The sequence below is a fragment of the Cannabis sativa genome, chromosome 4, assembly GCF_029168945.1.
Source record: "Cannabis sativa cultivar Pink pepper isolate KNU-18-1 chromosome 4, ASM2916894v1, whole genome shotgun sequence".
In the NCBI taxonomy this organism is placed as follows: Eukaryota; Viridiplantae; Streptophyta; class Magnoliopsida; order Rosales; family Cannabaceae; genus Cannabis; species Cannabis sativa.
In genome coordinates, this window is record NC_083604.1 from 71,915,299 (window position 1) to 71,935,191 (window position 19,893).

Genomic DNA, 19,893 nt, shown 5'->3' on the forward strand with positions numbered 1-19,893 from the left:
GCTTATATGCATGGGCCCAGGGGCGGACCCACATTGTAGCGAGGGGGGGCAGTCGCCCCCCCTGAAAAAAAAATCGAGAAAAAAATGTATATGTATTTTAATTAGTTACAACATATATTTGTATTAAAAGATGATATTTATACACATAATAGTAACCTTGGTGTAATGGTTAAGGTAGTTGGTAAATAGGTTAGAGGGTAAAGGTTCAAATCCCACTAACTACACTTTATATTTTTTTTTTAAATTTATTTACGCCCCCCCTCACTTTAAATTCTGGGTCCGCCACTGCATGGGCCCAAAGGTTGCCCATCTTTAAAAATTCTCTATTATTTTAGTGAAACACCAAGTTCAGGTTTTAAAAAAAAAAATCAGAAAATCTATTAGGAATGCTGTTATACAAACTAACAAAACCTTTTGATGTAGTATATTGAAAGTAACCGAGTACCATAATTTCTTTCCTTTTAATTTGACTTTATAAAAGAAATAATAATTATCTTTTTTGGTTCATGGTTATCATTAATATATACTTTGTATTTTCTCAAAATTTGACAAAATATTAATATTATTGGCTTTTGTTGTAGAACATTGAAAACTACAAATATACCCATACATACTTATACTTAAAATCATAAGTTTTTTAGGGTCAAGAATACAAGATCATTTATACTTGCTAATGATGAGATCGAGCATCACCTATTTTACCATATATGATTTAACTTCCACACTTTATTTATAGTAAATTAAACAAAATACAGTTATAATCAATAAAAAAGAGATAATGAGTTGTCGAGTTCATGATATATTGAACTATTTGTTTTTAAGATTCTCTTATTTATTCTCTTGCTAATTAAAGAAAAAAGATTACAATTAACATTCAATGATTCACGATGATATGTTGATATCAATAATTATTATACCATTCCCATAAACTCAACCTCTATCGCGTATTAATGAAGATTCGACTCACTTTGCATCATATCTAAACATTACTAAACCACCATATCTACTTTCACTCACTCATTATTTTTTTCTTTTTGTAAATACTTATATTTACTTTTGTGGTATTAGAAAAATATCAAGAGAGTAATGTGAAGGAATATTGGTGTAACGCCCCGATATTTTGCCTTATTTTACAAAAATACTATTTTCATGCATAATTTGAAAAGATAAAAAAAAATAATTTAAATACAACAGTGGATTTTAAAAAAAATCAAAATGCAACAGAGAAGGATCCTTCATTTGTAAAACAAGATACAGTAAGTAAATAATTTTAAATAATGCATTTCCACTGTGTTAGATTTATCAACTGCTTAAAATAAAACTAAGGCACCACTGGCGTTCTAGATCGTTTGTCCGCCCGTAGCCGCTCACAGTATACGTACCAGAACTGACCCTGCTCACTATACATACTTCCCTGTCTAATACCTGTAGGGGGAAAGTAAGGGGGGTGAGCTAAAAGCTCAGTAAGGAAATGCTTATCAAACAATACCATATAATATCACACATACCATTAATGTATTTATTAAGTTTTAGCAATATCATACATGCTCTTTTATAACTATAACCAAATAACTGTACATATAGAAACCTTTATCATACAAGTCTATACTATTTGTTCACACCGTACACATATACAGAGATCATAACTCCAATATCATACTCATAACATAATCATATCAATACTATAGATAATAATAACATTATCACAACATTGGCATATCATAGCCATTACTTACATAACCCGGGCCTAGCCTGACCCTACAATATCCTGGGCCTAATCTGCCCATATAATAACATGGGCCTATGCAGCCCTACCATTGTTATAGGATAGGGTATCTCTATATTCAACAGTAACATCACTGTATCATACCCACCATAACAATCTCATACACGACTCAGTAAAATGTAGGGTAGGGTATCTCTACATTCAACGGCCTTATCCCGTATCATACCCCACCATGGTCCCTCACTTTACCTGAGACGTTAGCATACAACATATAACATACAACATAAACCATACACCATACAACATACAACATGCAAGATACAAATACATCATACAACATGCAAGATACAAATACATCATACAACATGCAAGATACAAATACATCATACAACATACAACCTAAAACATACAAATACAACATACAACATATACAAGTCATACAACCATAATCTATGTATCAATTCACAACCTCATATTGTGTCCATACCACACATTCTCAGTACCATATACATATTCATAATAACAAATCATAAATCATATTTCAATACATAAAGATTAAATTTATGCAGATAAACACATACAAAACTATCTAATTTCCTTACCTCAAATCCCGCTGCTTAAACTTGTTATCTCGTCACTACTACCTATAATAACACATGGGTCAAGGCCCTAACATTAAAATTCACACTCTTACAGTACAGCAGAAAGAATACTATTTTTGACCAATAACTACACGAATTCAGTAAAAGTTTCCTTCATAAAAATTATAGGAAATTTAATTATCTTTTCAACGATATATAGATCATTAAAAATGGATTAAAACTGAGGGAGTTATGATAGTTTTACTGAAACTATTTCTGAGAAGGAATATGGAGTAACGAATCACAGGAGACATCAAAAATACAAAGTTTTGATACTGAAATATTCCAAATCAGAGAATACTCTCTTCATAAAAGTTTTAGAAAATCAAATTCCCTTTCTAATGACACTAAAATCTTTAAAATCGGAGTTATAACGTAAGAGATATAGATATTATACCGAAACAGTTTTCTAGAAATCCTGAAACAAATGGATTTCGAACTACAGCAATAAAACAATAATTTTGACTTAGAATAATCAATAATTAGTGAATGGTTTCTTCATAAAACATTTGGAAAATTGAATTATCTCTTCAACAGTACCAAGATCGCTAGAATCGGATCATTATTCAGAGAGATATTCGGATTTTACTGAAACAACTTATATAGAAAATATGAAAAACGATTTACAACAAACAGCGTAAAAATACTAATTTTTGACATAGATAAATTTCGATTCTGTAAAATCTTTCTTCATAAGAATTATAGGAAATTTAATAAGCTTTCTATAGACACCAAGATTGCGAGAATCAGATGAGTATTTAAAGAGATATGACAGTTTTACTGAGACATGTTTCATTCTGAAAAATAAGAAAAGGAGACCTACGAAAATTCTCCTATTGTGATCAATAAATAAGTTAATGTAGAGTTTCTTACCTCAAATACATCAAGCTACTTGGATCGATAGACATAAGATGATGGTGATCAAAGATGAGAGTGAAGAGTGGTATAGATTTGGCTAAGGATGTAATGGAAAGATGACTTGAAAATTTTTAGGGTTAGTCTTGCTCAAATAGGTGGGAAGAATAGAACGATATAATTTTAGGGTTAATGAAACCTATACTATTCTGAATCTTATTAGCTTTAGTTTTATGAATAATAATAATATTAACATAATAACAATAATAATATGATAAATTATTAAATAAACAAATATCTAACTTTTAAATTTAAATTGTAAGCTCTCAATCTCGTAACTTTAGGGCTTAGTTTTGACCTAGAAAAATTACGAATTCTGATATAGTTATTTCTACAAAATTTATAGATCTTTAAATTATCTTTCCAACGCCACTGAAATCACCTCAATCCGAGCTCTAGAACTCCAGATATGATCATTTTAGTAAAACAGTTTTTAATCCTGCGAATTTATCCAAACCTACGAATTTTTAACATTAATTAATTAAACTCACTAAATATATTATAAAACCCTAATGGACCTTCATATTGGGCTTTAATTAAACGATTACTTACTCTGTAAAAATACCATAATATTTTACTTTCGTAGTTAATACAACTTTAACTCTCTCTAGAAAATTGGTACAACTACTCTAAGCAATAATATCAACTCACTAACAACACAAAGAAACAAGATAATTATCCTCGCTCAATTAATATCCAAAAAAAAAATTAAATACTATTTTAATCTGGATATTACATTCTACCCTCCTTAAAAGAAATTTCGTTCTCGAAATTTAACTTACCAACACTCGGGGTGTTGAGTCGTCATGTCTTTCACCACTTACTGCATTACCTCATTATCTACCATATATATATGGACCCAATAAACATGCATTTAACCTATGTCTTATCGGTCAATCCATAACACATAAAATATACACAACTTAATTAAGTATTATTATTTCTCTATACATTACTTTAAATACCAAAATATACTCCATCATAATAACTTACATATACATGCTTTGAATACATAAGTTTTGCAATCACATGCTCGTAATATATGAAAAGTTTTTCTTTCTCTTATGACCATCCTTACATGCCATTAAGAGTAAAATTATTTATTCTTCTATGAGCATCCTTACATGCCATTAAGAGTGAAATTATTTATTCTTCTATGAGCATCCTTACATGCCATTTAGAGTCACAGTATTTATTCTCTAAATGAACATCCTTACATGTCACTTCGAGAACACATTAAACAATACAAAATAACAAACACAAAGAGTAGGGTAAAAGATCTTATGCAAACTTCTCTTTAATTATTCCCATTCTCTCGTTGAATGTTATTACAGACTAAAATCTTACTCTCTCTCTGTCTTTTTTTTTTTTTCCACTGTAAAGCTACGGTGTCATTCTTGCAGTTTCATAGTTGTTACTCATCGATAGATACTTTTTCCATGGCACTTGGAAATAAACATGGAATCTCTTTAAAAGGTCTTCTATGTATAAATATTTAACTATCTATCCGACCACCTTTTTGTCTAACGTTCACTTCTTAATTTCTTTTATCCATGCATTCGTTGCACTTGTCATGACTTCCCATTTTCCAAGATAATCGTCTTTGGATCCTTTTGTTGTCTGATTTTTGTATCACTCTATTGTATTTTCTTTGCTAATCTCTCTTATGGTGCTTGGTCCTCCATTACCCCCTTCAATCAAGTTGACTTGATTATGAGATTAGCTAGTTTTCTATACTAACTTTTATCTACTTTGGTATTACATCGATATAGTGATGAAGTTTAAATCTGTAATGCCGATAGATTCTAATAGTTATGTTCAATGATTGCTTCTTCTAATATACCAGCCATCTGAGGTATCACATAACTTCATACTTATCATAGCATTGATTATTCCAGCCATATTCATATCCTATATATATTGTAGCCTTCTTTAATTCACCAAAAAGAATATCTCAACTTCTTAATTGTACCTCTAAATCTTCCAAATCTCTTAAACATACATTCCAATACTGATTATTTACTTAAGACTATAACATATATGTATTAAAACATAGAAAGCACACTAATAACCCCTTTAAAATAAGTTCAATCCTACCATAGCTTATCGTAGCCCAACTATTTATTATTTGTTGACTTTTAACAATAAGTCAACCATACCAATCTCATAATGTATTGATCATCCAAGTTATCAGGGTAAGGATACTATATATATAATTTGCAAACTATGCCGAACGTACCTTACTCGTCCATCACTATTATACCCCTATACCCCTACTTGTATTTGATTTATTACTGGAGACTCACTATTTATAATTCCTTAGTCAGGAATTTTTTATTCTTACTTCCCATACTACCTTTAAGCACAAGTCAATAATTTGTTCAAGCGTCTCATTTTACATCCAAACGCCACCAAATTATCAATACCTATCTTGTTTTTTTTCTTCTTCTAACTTTGCACTTTCAATTGGACAAGACTTAGTAGTGTGCAATAAGTTAGTTATTGTCAGCTTGAGAGAGTCCTTCCAAAGATCTCTATTACTGGCTTTTTAGATTGAGAAAAATATCTAATATTTTTCCTTTTTTTTTGCTCTTAACAATTTTAGCTTTTGACAAATCTATAGTCATTTTCTTCTCGGTCACTATAGGGCCTAGAAACACCATCTCTTTTCGGCGAAATTTGGACTTTGTGAGTTTTCCTCTTAGTTTCTCATTAGATGACACTCCAACATACTTATACTATTGCCCATAATATAAGTCGTAATTGGATTGTAGTATCCATTGCTTACGTTGTGCCTTGAATTCCTTTATGTTGCATGAGTGTATTTTCTAATCCCAACACTTATCAAAAACTTGTATAGTCCTTGACATGCCATGACATTCTTCAATATATGTTACTTTGGTCCTAATTGTGTCTCACTTTTCTCCTGTCTCTAAGTGAGGCTTTCCTAACATTTTCTCATTGAGCTATACTCCACACCATTGTTGTTGCATCAGTGAGTATTTGGAATCTAGGGATGTCACCCTTGAATGCTAATTCCTCCTCTTTCTCAAGTTTTGAATTTGCGATCTACTCTCTATAGTTGTTTGTTGTACACCCGCCACAAAGCTGCATCCACAATCTCTTAGTTGTGTAGTTGTGATCAATTCCGAGTAGTCACCCTCTTAGTTGTCTCTCATTCATGTTGTACCCAAATTGTTAGCTGTGCCTGGACCTTTTTTGTCTTTCTCCTTTGAAAATGTCTCTGTCGAAGCCATACACATTTTTCTCTATTATCTCCTCCACCAAGTAGATGACCTTGAGTTTAAAGTTTACAACTTTCCTTCGGTAATCTAATATTTGTTGATGCTCTGCTTATCTCTTAGTGTTTAAGATACCTTCATAAGTTATTACCTCTAGTAATTTTATCATGTCTCTTTCTAACTTCTCATTTTGGATTCTATTCAGCACACTACACTCCTTTCTATATGATGGCATCGTCCTCTCCCCGACTCATTTCTATAACATACTTATCTCCAATGTCTTTGCATACAGTACTCATACTTCTTACCATCTAACTTAAGAGTGTGTAACTTATAGAATATCCAACAAGATAGTACCTTCTCCTTAAAGATCTATTATTTCATCCTTCTTAATAAGTAGGTTTCGTAAATTATACCGTCCCGATACGGTATAACGTCTACTATTCTAAGTCATCCCTACTTCCTATATGTTGGGCTTCCATTCATGGCTAGGTGTAGAGACCGCTTCTTCAACCATTCATAGATAGGTGAAAATATATGCGTCGGTACTTAGTTGGCTATTGGTACATTTCATTATGTGCTTCAAGTTCCACTACTAGTGTTGGTGATATTTTGCTGAGCCTGTGAAAACTCTTCAACAAATTGCCTTAGTCATGCTCGTAGTCCTTCCAATACCTCTATTAGATCGTTAGCCTTAACTATTATTGGGTTTTCTAGAACATCAACCATCTGTGGGTCAGCGGAACACACATCCTTAGCCCCCACCTCTATTGGTCGTTCTTTTCACATTGATTCTAATCGATCTTCTAGTTTCATGTGTGAGCTCTTACAAGAAAGGTTAATTTAATAGAAACAAAAGAGTTCAATTATAGGGAGAGAAGATTCCATGAATATATCTAAACTTAATGTTGTCAAGCTTAACTAGTAATATTCTATCTATCAAACAAAATCTTATGAATTCCTAATATAATTTATTCTAAATTTTCAAGAAAGGCACACTGTCCTTCCTAGTTTCAATTCAAGACAATAAAGAAAAATAAAACCTATTCATATTCTTCATAAAAAGTGTAATCAATCATAACAGGTAATATACTCTTAATTTCTCTAAGCACCCACTACAGATGAGGCACTAATTCTAGGAAACATATTTTAACAAAAATCTATGTATCACATATAAAACTATTAATGGCAATACCAAGAAAATTAAAACTAACACTTACATAATAGTGAGAGGGATCTTTTTCGCCTTTCCGTATGTATACCGTGAGTATCCTTCGGGCTAACGGACGATCGGCTCTGATACCAACTGTAACGCCCCGATATTTTGCCTTATTTTACAAAAATACTATTTTCATGCATAATTTGAAAAGATAAAAAAAAATAATTTAAATACAACAGTGGATTTTAAAAAAAATCAAAATGCAACAGAGAAGGATCCTTCATTTGTAAAACAAGATACAGTAAGTAAATAATTTTAAATAATGCATTTCCACTGTGTTAGATTTATCAACTGCTTAAAATAAAACTAAGGCACCAATGGCGTTCTAGATCGTTTGTCCGCCCGTAGCCGCTCACAGTATACGTACCAGAACTGACCCTGCTCACTATACATACTTCCCTGTCTAATACCTGTAGGGGGAAAGTAAGGGGGGTGAGCTAAAAGCTCAGTAAGGAAATGCTTATCAAACAATACCATATAATATCACACATACCATTAATGTATTTATTAAGTTTTAGCAATATCATACATGCTCTTTTATAACTATAACCAAATAACTGTACATATAGAAACCTTTATCATACAAGTCTATACTATTTGTTCACACCGTACACATATACAGAGATCATAACTCCAATATCATACTCATAACATAATCATATCAATACTATAGATAATAATAACATTATCACAACATTGGCATATCATAGCCATTACTTACATAACCCGGCCTAGCTCGACCCTACAATATCCCGGGCCTAATCTGCCCATATAATAACATGGGCCTATGCAGCCCTACCATTGTTATAGGATAGGGTATCTCTATATTCAACAGTAACATCACTGTATCATACCCACCATAACAATCTCATACACGACTCAGTAAAATGTAGGGTAGGGTATCTCTACATTCAACGGCCTTATCCCGTATCATACCCCACCATGGTCCCTCACTTTACTCCGAGACGTTAGCATACAACATATAACATACAACATAAACCATACACCATACAACATACAACATGCAAGATACAAATACATCATACAACATGCAAGATACAAATACATCATACAACATGCAAGATACAAATACATCATACAACATACAACCTAAAACATACAAATACAACATACAACATATACAAGTCATACAACCATAATCTATGTATCAATTCACAACCTCATATTGTGTCCATACCACACATTCTCAGTACCATATACATATTCATAATAACAAATCATAAATCATATTTCAATACATAAAGATTAAATTTATGCAGATAAACACATACAAAACTATCTAATTTCCTTACCTCAAATCCCGCTGCTTAAACTTGTTATCTCGTCACTACTACCTATAATAACACATGGGTCAAGGCCCTAACATTAAAATTCACACTCTTACAGTACAGCAGAAAGAATACTATTTTTGACCAATAACTACACGAATTCAGTAAAAGTTTCCTTCATAAAAATTATAGGAAATTTAATTATCTTTTCAACGATATATAGATCATTAAAAATGGATTAAAACTGAGGGAGTTATGATAGTTTTACTGAAACTATTTCTGAGAAGGAATATGGAGTAACGAATCACAGGAGACATCAAAAATACAAAGTTTTGATACTGAAATATTCCAAATCAGAGAATACTCTCTTCATAAAAGTTTTAGAAAATCAAATTCCCTTTCTAATGACACTAAAATCTTTAAAATCGGAGTTATAACGTAAGAGATATAGATATTATACCGAAACAGTTTTCTAGAAATCCTGAAACAAATGGATTTCGAACTACAGCAATAAAACAATAATTTTGACTTAGAATAATCAATAATTAGTGAATGGTTTCTTCATAAAACATTTGGAAAATTGAATTATCTCTTCAACAGTACCAAGATCGCTAGAATCGGATCATTATTCAGAGAGATATTCGGATTTTACTGAAACAACTTATATAGAAAATATGAAAAACGATTTACAACAAACAGCGTAAAAATACTAATTTTTGACATAGATAAATTTCGATTCTGTAAAATCTTTCTTCATAAGAATTATAGGAAATTTAATAAGCTTTCTATAGACACCAAGATTGCGAGAATCAGATGAGTATTTAAAGAGATATGACAGTTTTACTGAGACATGTTTCATTCTGAAAAATAAGAAAAGGAGACCTACGAAAATTCTCCTATTGTGATCAATAAATAAGTTAATGTAGAGTTTCTTACCTCAAATACATCAAGCTACTTGGATCGATAGACATAAGATGATGGTGATCAAAGATGAGAGTGAAGAGTGGTATAGATTTGGCTAAGGATGTAATGGAAAGATGACTTGAAAATTTTTAGGGTTAGTCTTGCTCAAATAGGTGGGAAGAATAGAACGATATAATTTTAGGGTTAATGAAACCTATACTATTCTGAATCTTATTAGCTTTAGTTTTATGAATAATAATAATATTAACATAATAACAATAATAATATGATAAATTATTAAATAAACAAATATCTAACTTTTAAATTTAAATTGTAAGCTCTCAATCTCGTAACTTTAGGGCTTAGTTTTGACCTAGAAAAATTACGAATTCTGATATAGTTATTTCTACAAAATTTATAGATCTTTAAATTATCTTTCCAACGCCACTGAAATCACCTCAATCCGAGCTCTAGAACTCCAGATATGATCATTTTAGTAAAACAGTTTTTAATCCTGCGAATTTATCCAAACCTACGAATTTTTAACATTAATTAATTAAACTCACTAAATATATTATAAAACCCTAATGGACCTTCATATTGGGCTTTAATTAAACGATTACTTACTCTGTAAAAATACCATAATATTTTACTTTCGTAGTTAATACAACTTTAACTCTCTCTAGAAAATTGGTACAACTACTCTAAGCAATAATATCAACTCACTAACAACACAAAGAAACAAGATAATTATCCTCGCTCAATTAATATCCAAAAAAAAAATTAAATACTATTTTAATCTGGATATTACAATTGGAAGTAGGACCCACATATATATTTATATATAAATATATAGCGGTGACTGTATATATCTAACTGTGTTATTACTGGGTTCTAGGTGTAGCCAACAAACCTAGTCATATAATAATACATTTTCAAAATAATAATAATTGCTTAAACAGCTCACGTGGCCAATCTTAAGGTCTGATCTGGATATGATATGTGCATATATATATATATGCATAACTAGTTTTACATATATTACACCCGCAATCCACTGCACAAATTTGAAATGAAAATTATGAAACTATGATCCCTTAAGCAAAATCTAAAATGGTTTTCTTCCATTAACTGTTTAAACTTGATAATTAATCAGCTTATCCTTAGTGTATGTAGATTTATTATTTAATTATATAGTTCATGAATGTGATTCTACTAAATTTATCTCTTTTATTAGCATAATTGCATCTAATTATTTATATATAAATATAAATAAAAGTACCAAAAAAAAGTCTTAAGTGGCATCCTAATTTTTTTCATTATATTTTTAAAATTTTATGAGATTTTCATAATTTTAGAAATAAACTACTACACACGTCTCACACGATTTAGAAATCATTAAGGTATTATTCATGTAAGTTATAAATAACATTTTTGTTATGCTACTTTCTTTTATTTAAGAAATATTTTTCTTTTAAGGGTGATCTTACACAATAAATTTTAAATATTTATTTTTTTTTGTTAATTTATCATTCATATTTTGGTAAATATTTATATATTATCTTTAATAATTATTTTTTTTTTTACAAATTATATATAATTTTTCTTTGTTTGTTTATAATTTGAGAAGTGTATATAAATATAGTATAATTAGTATTTTTGCAGTGTTTGATTGACTACACCCTGAAGTTCTTCTCGACCTGAAGTACTCACTCATTGTAGTGTTTGATTCAGTCCTTTTGAGTTACCTCATGTTAGCCTTCGTCTTTTAAATAATTTTTCCACGCGACCTTTACTTAAATAAGTGTAATTTTCTTCAATTCTCTGAGGGCCTCGTGGTGGTCGAAGAGGACGAGCCGATCGAGTAGTTGGTTGTTCATTTGGGTTTCCCATATTCTTATGAGAAGTTATCAAAATATATGGTCGCCCTTATCTAGAAGTTGTAGCACCTGGGCTTAGGGGATTCTCCCTCTCAACATGAACTTCCATGGTTCGCCCCGGTTGTTTTTCTTGTGGACAAGAAGGATTATTTGGATTGTTCTCTTCAATATGGGGATCTTGTGCTCTCCTAGTCCGCAACCCGCGACGCCTTTCTTGCGGTCGTCTAGTCAGAAATTCATCTTGTGTAAGAGGAGCATTGTTTGGGACTACTCTTGCAATAGCAGCCTCACGTTCCAATTCAACGTTCATTTGATTTGACTCTGCAAGTCTCTGGCGAAGTTGACGATTTTTCAGTTTTATAATTGGTATGTACATAGTGGGGTCATAAGCATTAGAGTTTCTTTTCTCTGGTATTTCTTCCCCGTCTACATTCCTCTCGAAATCCCATTCAGTAGGACTTCTTCTTACTTTCTGGCCTTCTTGGGGTTGAGTTCTCAGTGCCTTTTTCCCTTAGCGATGCACCGCCTCCTCCTATCTAACATTGTTATTCTGCAAATTATTTTCATGTTAGGAAAATATTCAAGTTTTTTCTTGTGGGCAGTTGCGTTTTTTTTTTTTTTTTTTTTTTAGAGTTCAATTCTCAAAAAAAGGACTCTTAATGAAAAGCACTAAACTATTAACTTGAATTTTCATTAACAATAAATAAGCTTTTTTTGTATATTAAACAAATAATGAATAAACAAAATATAGAATTAACAATATATATATTGACAAAGGATTTTTTTTACGAGGTTTTGTAGTTAAATCTACATAGTCCACGGGTCACTCTTATGTCTGAATTTTCTGATTACAAGATACAACTTAACATAAACTCTCAATCAAGAAAGAACTGACCATCTCCTTTACAATGATTTCAGTCACTATTTATAGGGACTTACTACGACCATTATTCTTTTTGATCTTATCTCAATGACGGTTCATGAAACGTGAATAGTTCCCACATTTTATATTATTTTAACATGTGCGAATAATAACAATAACTGTCTAAATTTGATTAACTCAAATAAACGTCACTTTTGATCTCATCTTTGAGCGGTTATGTATCAAACCATCTTTCTACTCGATATTTATCCTCCTCGCTAATAACACAAATAATTTGGCATACATCATTAGGATGCTTCTCGCAATTTAGCCTACTGAACTTTGGGTTCTAGTACACGTGTCATGACCATATTTACTACTCAAAATATAAGCACAACAACGTGCTTTCTCAAGTCGCGTGGTACACACGAACCAAAAAGGCAATGACACATGTATTCCACTCGTGTAATATGAAAAGTTCGCAAACATCCATGACCTTCCACCTCGGAATTTCAAAAGGTTTGAGCTACCCATTCCCACACACTACAAAATATCTGGATGGTGGCTGCAAGCCTTTGCGACTCTCGAGCCCTGAAGGCTTTAGGGTAAATGTTATCCATGTTTTCGAGAACATGACATGTGTAAAACACAACATTTCAAGTTTACTTGCTGGCCGATTCCCAAGGCCCAAATAAGCTAATAGACTAGTTTGAGAAGAAAACCAGACTGGGATCCAGATTTAATCCTCACTCAACTATGGGTAAAGTCGGACAAATAGATCCAGAATAATAACACTTAACCAAACTATCGGACTACTGAGGAGAAACAAACGAGTACCCCAAGGGGATCCTGGAAGAACAATCGAAGGGGTGTCGCAGAGCGTCGACCCTCCGAGATCAATCCGACGTGGCATGTTTCTAACACCAAATCCCACAAAATCAGGGATTTATCCCTTGTGTCAGACCTAAGGAAGGCGCACAAAAAAAAAAAAACAAATCACATCTTTTTAGCGTCCACTATTCTGACATTCTTTACACGATTAGTGGCGCATGGCCACCTGTCAACATCAGGTTGTATGAACTTGTTTGGACAATGAAAACCTTTCAATTTGAGCCTCACCTACCTGGCTCAATGTCAATATTAGCTTTAACCTTTCATGTTAAGGGTTAAGACTTTTGGCTACACATTCTGGATAGAAATTTTGGTAAGAGCTCAATAATATTGACTCGCTGACTAATAATTATTAACACTCTAACCACGTAAAATTTTCTTCTTCTTTATTTTTTAAACATTTTTCCTCAATTTAATATTTTATTAATTTAATTTCCAAAAAATGTGATAAATATATCTAGTAAATCTAATTTATAAAGACAAATATTTTTTATAAAATGCTGAAATAAAAAAAAACTATAATAATTTGAGTTTATTTAAAAATACTTTAACGGGGTTTCTTAAAAAAATAGTTTGTCGGCTTTTTTAGAAAATAAATTAATTTTAACCAGATCATAAAACATTTCTAAACTAAGTGAACTTCAAATTGATGTTTTAATTAAAATATTATAATTATGTCGAGAAAATACTCTCTAATTTCATTTCAAGCTGCTTGTGAATTAGAGATAAGTGGCGAAACGCGTAATTAATAAAGCCGCAATTAAGGTACGTACTGGGTCCGTCGGTCGAATGTAAGTGAGAAGATCACATGCACCTAATCAACCAAAGTGGGGCCCAGACAGACTGTCACGCGCCACGTTACGGTGGCGTTTTTGGTTGTTTCTGGCCCTACCCGGCCCGAACCTTCTTTTCTTTTACTACACGTTGAACAAACGGCTACTTTGGGCCCACTTATCAAAATGGGCCCCCATCTCATCTTTTTTTATCCTCAACATCTGACGGTCCAGATTTATTATCTTCCGACCGTTGATGATATGGGCCTTTAACAGGCCTATATATGTCCAACACACTACCTTTTAATCACACCGTCCTTTCGTTTTTCATCACTCTTCTTCTTCTTTCTAAACCCAAAAGAGTGAAGCCATGGATACGAGAGGTGCATTCATAGTAGCATTGATCTGCATTGTGGTCGCCGGAGTCGGAGGCCAATCTCCGGCCGCAGCACCATCAAAAACACCAGCTGCTCCAGCTCCAACTACTACTACTACCCCCACCACTCCTGCTCCAACTACTTCCCCAGCAGTCGCACCCACTAAGCCAAAATCCCCTGCTCCAGTCGCATCACCCACATCGACTCCACCAGCTTCTGCTCCGGTAGCTTCTCCACCGAAACCAGCGGCGCCAGCCCCAGTTGCTAAGGCTCCAGCATCTTCCCCACCTAAAGCTGCTCCAGTCAGCGCTCCACCAGCTCCAGTTCCTGTCAGCTCTCCTCCAGCTCCGGTTCCGGTCAGCTCTCCTCCAACTCCAGCACCTGTTGCTGCTACTCCTCCAGCTCCTGCCGCCGCACCACCCGCCGTCGAGGTACCTGCTCCAGCTCCTAGCAAGAAGAAGAGTAAGAAGCATAGTAAGTCTCCGTCTCCAGCCCCAGCTCCTGATATGCTTAGCCCACCTGCTCCTCCGGGCGAAGCTCCCGGACCCAACTCAGATGATGCTTCTTCACCCGGTCCTTCTCTTGCTGACGTGGTACGTATTACATTTCTCATAATTTTCTTCGTTCATAAGAGAAAAAGAAAAAGCTTAATTAAGCAGCAATGGCGCAATGCGTATCTAGATCTGAAAGATTGTCTATTTTTGGCGCACGTTAGTTAATTCTGGTTTAGTTTATCTAAAATGAACCGACAGTCTTGTGTTATAGATAGTGAACTCGTTAAAACAGAATGAAACTAAAACACTCTTTTTTAGTTCAACATATCTCACGCGCGCACAAAGACGAGTTTAGATTAGGAAACACGGCGGTGATAACCACGCTCCGCCCTAGATGTGGGTTAGTTGGATTAAATAAGTAGGCACTTGAATTTTACAGAAAGAAATGTCAGAGTGTCATAATTATGTGTCTGGAACGCTTGTGCGTGACAGCAATTACTGCAGTCAATTACGTAAAATAAATAAATAAACAGAGCTTAATCAAGTAAAGAAATTAATTAATAATTAACTGTTTTTTTTTTTATTTATGAGTTTGGAGTTTTAAATTAATTAATTAAATTACAAAATGTTGGATCTGCAGAGTGGAGCAGAGAAGATGGTGGGAGGGCTTGCATTGGGATGGGGATTTTTGGCTTTGATCCTCTAGAGATGAGAGAAAAGACAGTGCTCATTATTGTCGTTTATTATTTTAATCTTTTCTTTTTTCTTCCCCATGTTCCTCGCTCACTACTTATTTATTCATACTTGATTTAATTTACCATTTTGGTTTATAAAATGGTGGGTTTGATTCGTTTTGGGATTTGTCACATTCCTAATATTAAAATTACACTTGTATTCTTTGTACAAGAGAGAGAGAGAGACAGGGAGAGAGAGAGAGTGAGGATGAGGAGGAAGAAGGAGACTTCTTTTTTCTTAGTTTTGTACTATTCACTTTTATTGTTACTATTTTTCTTCTTGGATTATTATTATTATTATTATTGGTACAGTTAGCTGTCTTCTTTTATATTTGTTCTTTTGTAGCCTTTGGTCTCAATTAAGGGTCTTATAATTAATACACTTGCTTTTACCACATTAAAAAAAGTAAATGTTTTACATTTGATTCGCTTGTAAATAAATTATACAAGAGCTTTAATCAGCAAATAAAAATGGTTACTTCAGTATTGGGGGCGTACCATAAAACATTGTTATTTGAGAAATGTTAGAAGTGTTTTGCAAAACACCATTTGAAGCAATTAAGTACCAAGCTAAAAAATAATGATGATAATTAAAGCGACATAACTAACTAATGTGCCAAGCTCAATTTATCATGAGGTTTCTCTTTTAAAAAAACTAATGTGCCAAGCTAAATTAATGTGCCAAGGGAGATAGTTGGGTTGGGTTGGGTTACTAATTTTCAAGTGTATTTTTATTTCTTTTAAGTAAAGCATTTATTAACAAAAATGGCTACCGGTGTGAATTCATTTCATTGCTTCCTTGAGAGGGACCATAAATATGGATTGAAATGGTTATTTATTTACCTTTTACAAAGTGCATTTGCTGTATAATTTGATATTAATAACAATATCACAGATTTTTAGTAGTATAAAAACACCACTAATACTCCCCAACAAGTTTCGTTCTCAAATGAGTAATTTGCGGCAAAACTCCCTTAACTATCAATTTACTTGCAAAAAACAATCTAACCTCATATTTTGGTGGGAAAACCCCCAAAAGTACTGTTCTGTTTACATTTTAAGATGTCGTCTGTCCAGCTCCTAATTTTGCCCACGTGGCAATGACAAGTCACTAAAAAATTATCCTATGTGGCCATATTTTACAAAATAAAAATAAAACTTTAAGAGTAATTTGCGGCAAAACTCCCCCAACTATCAATTTACTTACAAAAAACCATCCAAAAAACTTTAAGGTTGGATGATTTTTTGCAAGTAAATTGATAGTTGAGGGAGTTTTGTCGCAAATTACTCTTAAATTTTTTTGTTTTTATTTTGTAAAATATGGCCACGTAGGATAATTTTTTATTGACCTGTCATTGCCACGTGGGCAAAATTAAGACTTAACGAGGCTGAATAGACGGCACCTTAAAAATGTAAACGAAACAGTACTTTAGAGGGTTTTCCCACCAAAATATGAGGTTGGATGGTTTTTTGCAAGTAAATTGATAGTTGAGGGGGTTTTGCCGCAAATTACTCTTCTCAAATTACAAATTTAATAGTACAAATTTGAAATAGCAAACTATGTAGGTCAATTTAAAGAGGGATAACTTGAAAATACTTATTTTTTTTTGTGTAAGTTAACCAAAATTACTAGCAATTATAACTACTTTTATAAAGAGATTGTCCAATATGCCCCACATTAATATTTTTTTTTTGAGTGTAGCGTAATGACATTTTACAATCAATTAATATCTTGTAACTTAAAGGTTTTGGGATCGAACCATGACCTCTCCCTTTTTCCATCCCTCCCTCACCACTAAGTTAGCCTTAGTTAGTGGCTTCCCCCACATTAATATTAAAGATTGAAAATTAAGTCCTACCACTGAAGAAATGATATTATAGGGACATCAACTATAAATATGAGTAGAAAAGATAAAATATTAAAAAGAGAGTAAAAATTAAAATAGTTAACTTAAAGTGGGTACCCCACGTAATTTCCTCGTTATTAAAGATTAATTGACAAATGCCAATCATTTAGTTACTTCAAAAATAAATGAAATATCTAACGAATTAGTAGCAATAATGTATCATAAATTCAATACTATAGAAGCTTTAAATATGGGCATGAGATAGATGCCATATATGCGCACAAAATGTTCAAAAAAAAAAAAAAACAACAACTGGTGAATGTGCTAAAAATACTAAAAGTATGATTAAAAGCAACCATTATTGATGATGTTATTTTTTTTATTTCTTTATTAAAATACCACAATTATTGTCTTTTGAGTTTTAAATAGTAATATTGTATATTGTTAACTGATGTGATTTCTCTATTAGTTGTTATTGATGGCTGTTTTTGCTATATCGTCAATATGCTTCTATTACAAATTTTGTAAGAAAATATAATTACACAAATGCTTATTATTCACTATTTTTATATCTTCCTATAACAGTTAGATTTTTTATTTATTGAATTTCTCATTAAAAAAAAAAAAAGCATTACCCAACAAATTTCATATATAAACTAAAATATGTGTACAGGTGAGCATTTTAAATAAAAAATGGTAATAAGTTGCTAAACTTGCTATTCATGTAACATGTTCCTTTTAAGTAGCGAGAATTATACTTATATATATAAGAAAAAGAATTACCTAAAGCCAAACAAGAATTACCTAGTCACTTCTACATGCCCTTTAGTTAGAGAATCATTTATCTTCGAATAAAATCTAAATTAAATTGAAGAAACTAATTTACTATTATATCATTTTTTTTTCTTCTTTCATTCTAAAATTCCAAACTAAAAAAGCTCACTATCTTGTGAGCATATAGTATAAAATAAATAGGAATCTTGAGCCATATGAGTCACACTTTATGTAAATAAATATATAAAAAAAACAGCAAAAGCCACTAAGAATATGTTTGGCTTGTATGTACAAGTCATTCTCTACCTTAAGAATTTTATCATAGTCATAAAATTCATAACTCTCTGAAAGATAGATTAAAGGTGCTAAAGCAATTGTATCCTAAAGCATTAATTTTTCTTTTGGCTGGAAAGCATTAATTTTAATTGCTTTTGCCTCAAGTTTCTCTCCTTCAGTACTGTTTTTCTTTACTCTGATAGTGATAATAAGGTGTCGCTTAAGTAGAAAAATATTAAACATACTTGGTGTAAAAGAACAATAAGATCCATATTTGCTTTTGCTTTTCCTTATTATTGTTTTTTTCTTACATGTACATTTATATGGCCTGTATCCTTCTTTTTATGAAAAGTGAAAAACATATGCAATATTTTTTTTCGATTAATTATGATTGTTTATTCAGCACAATTAACAAAATAAAATAAACATAATAGTTTGATAAGAATTGGAAAAGCACTTGGTGTTGGTGAGTCATTCATTAATCATTAATAACAGATATGGATGGTACATTTATAATTGCTATAAAATTTGTCGGAGTTAGTAGATATTCCTTTATTTTTATAATTAAGTATTGAGAAGCTGAATTTAATAGCCATTACTGATTTACCTAATAAATCAGCTTTTTTTGTTTTGCGACGATAATAAATCAGCTTGTACTACTGAGGAAATATACCTTATCTATTCTATATAAAGTGTGCCTATATAACAAAATTCTTGATTTTATGAGAAATTTATGGATGACTTTTTATTTATATTAAAAATAAAATAATTTATTAATTAAAATAAAATAATTTATGAGAAATTCATGGTTTAAAATATTTAATTTGATATCTTAATTATTAATAAACAATACCATAAATATACATCTACGATCATATAAGAATTTTATTCTAAAACTATACGATCATAGATTAAGTGGTCAAGGTCCAAAAAAAAATAATAATTTCTTATAATCTGAAACGAAGACACGAAAAACAGAAACTAATTGAATAGGACTTTCTATTCAATTGAGGTGTCGACCATGCATTGTAAGTAAAAAGCTATATATTA

The 19,893-nt window shown here is 32.0% G+C and overlaps 1 protein-coding gene and 1 long non-coding RNA gene across 2 annotated transcripts; one reads left to right on the forward strand and one right to left on the reverse strand.

The window, feature by feature from the left end:
- Nucleotides 1-1,177: 1,177 nt before the first annotated feature.
- On the reverse strand, nucleotides 1,178-4,501 carry LOC133037367 (uncharacterized). Its single transcript, XR_009687464.1, has 2 exons — nucleotides 2,329-4,501; nucleotides 1,178-1,425 (listed from the first exon to the last, which is right to left on the reverse strand). It is a non-coding gene; the product is annotated as an uncharacterized LOC133037367 (long non-coding RNA).
- A 10,083-nt stretch (nucleotides 4,502-14,584) lies between these two features.
- LOC115712814 (lysine-rich arabinogalactan protein 18) lies at nucleotides 14,585-16,257 on the forward strand. The gene is made up of 2 exons (XM_030641193.2): nucleotides 14,585-15,311; nucleotides 15,853-16,257. The coding sequence occupies exons 1-2, from the start codon at nucleotides 14,712-14,714 to the stop codon at nucleotides 15,916-15,918; spliced, it is 666 nt and encodes a 221-aa protein (XP_030497053.1). The 5' UTR covers nucleotides 14,585-14,711; the 3' UTR covers nucleotides 15,919-16,257.
- Nucleotides 16,258-19,893: the final 3,636 nt, after the last annotated feature.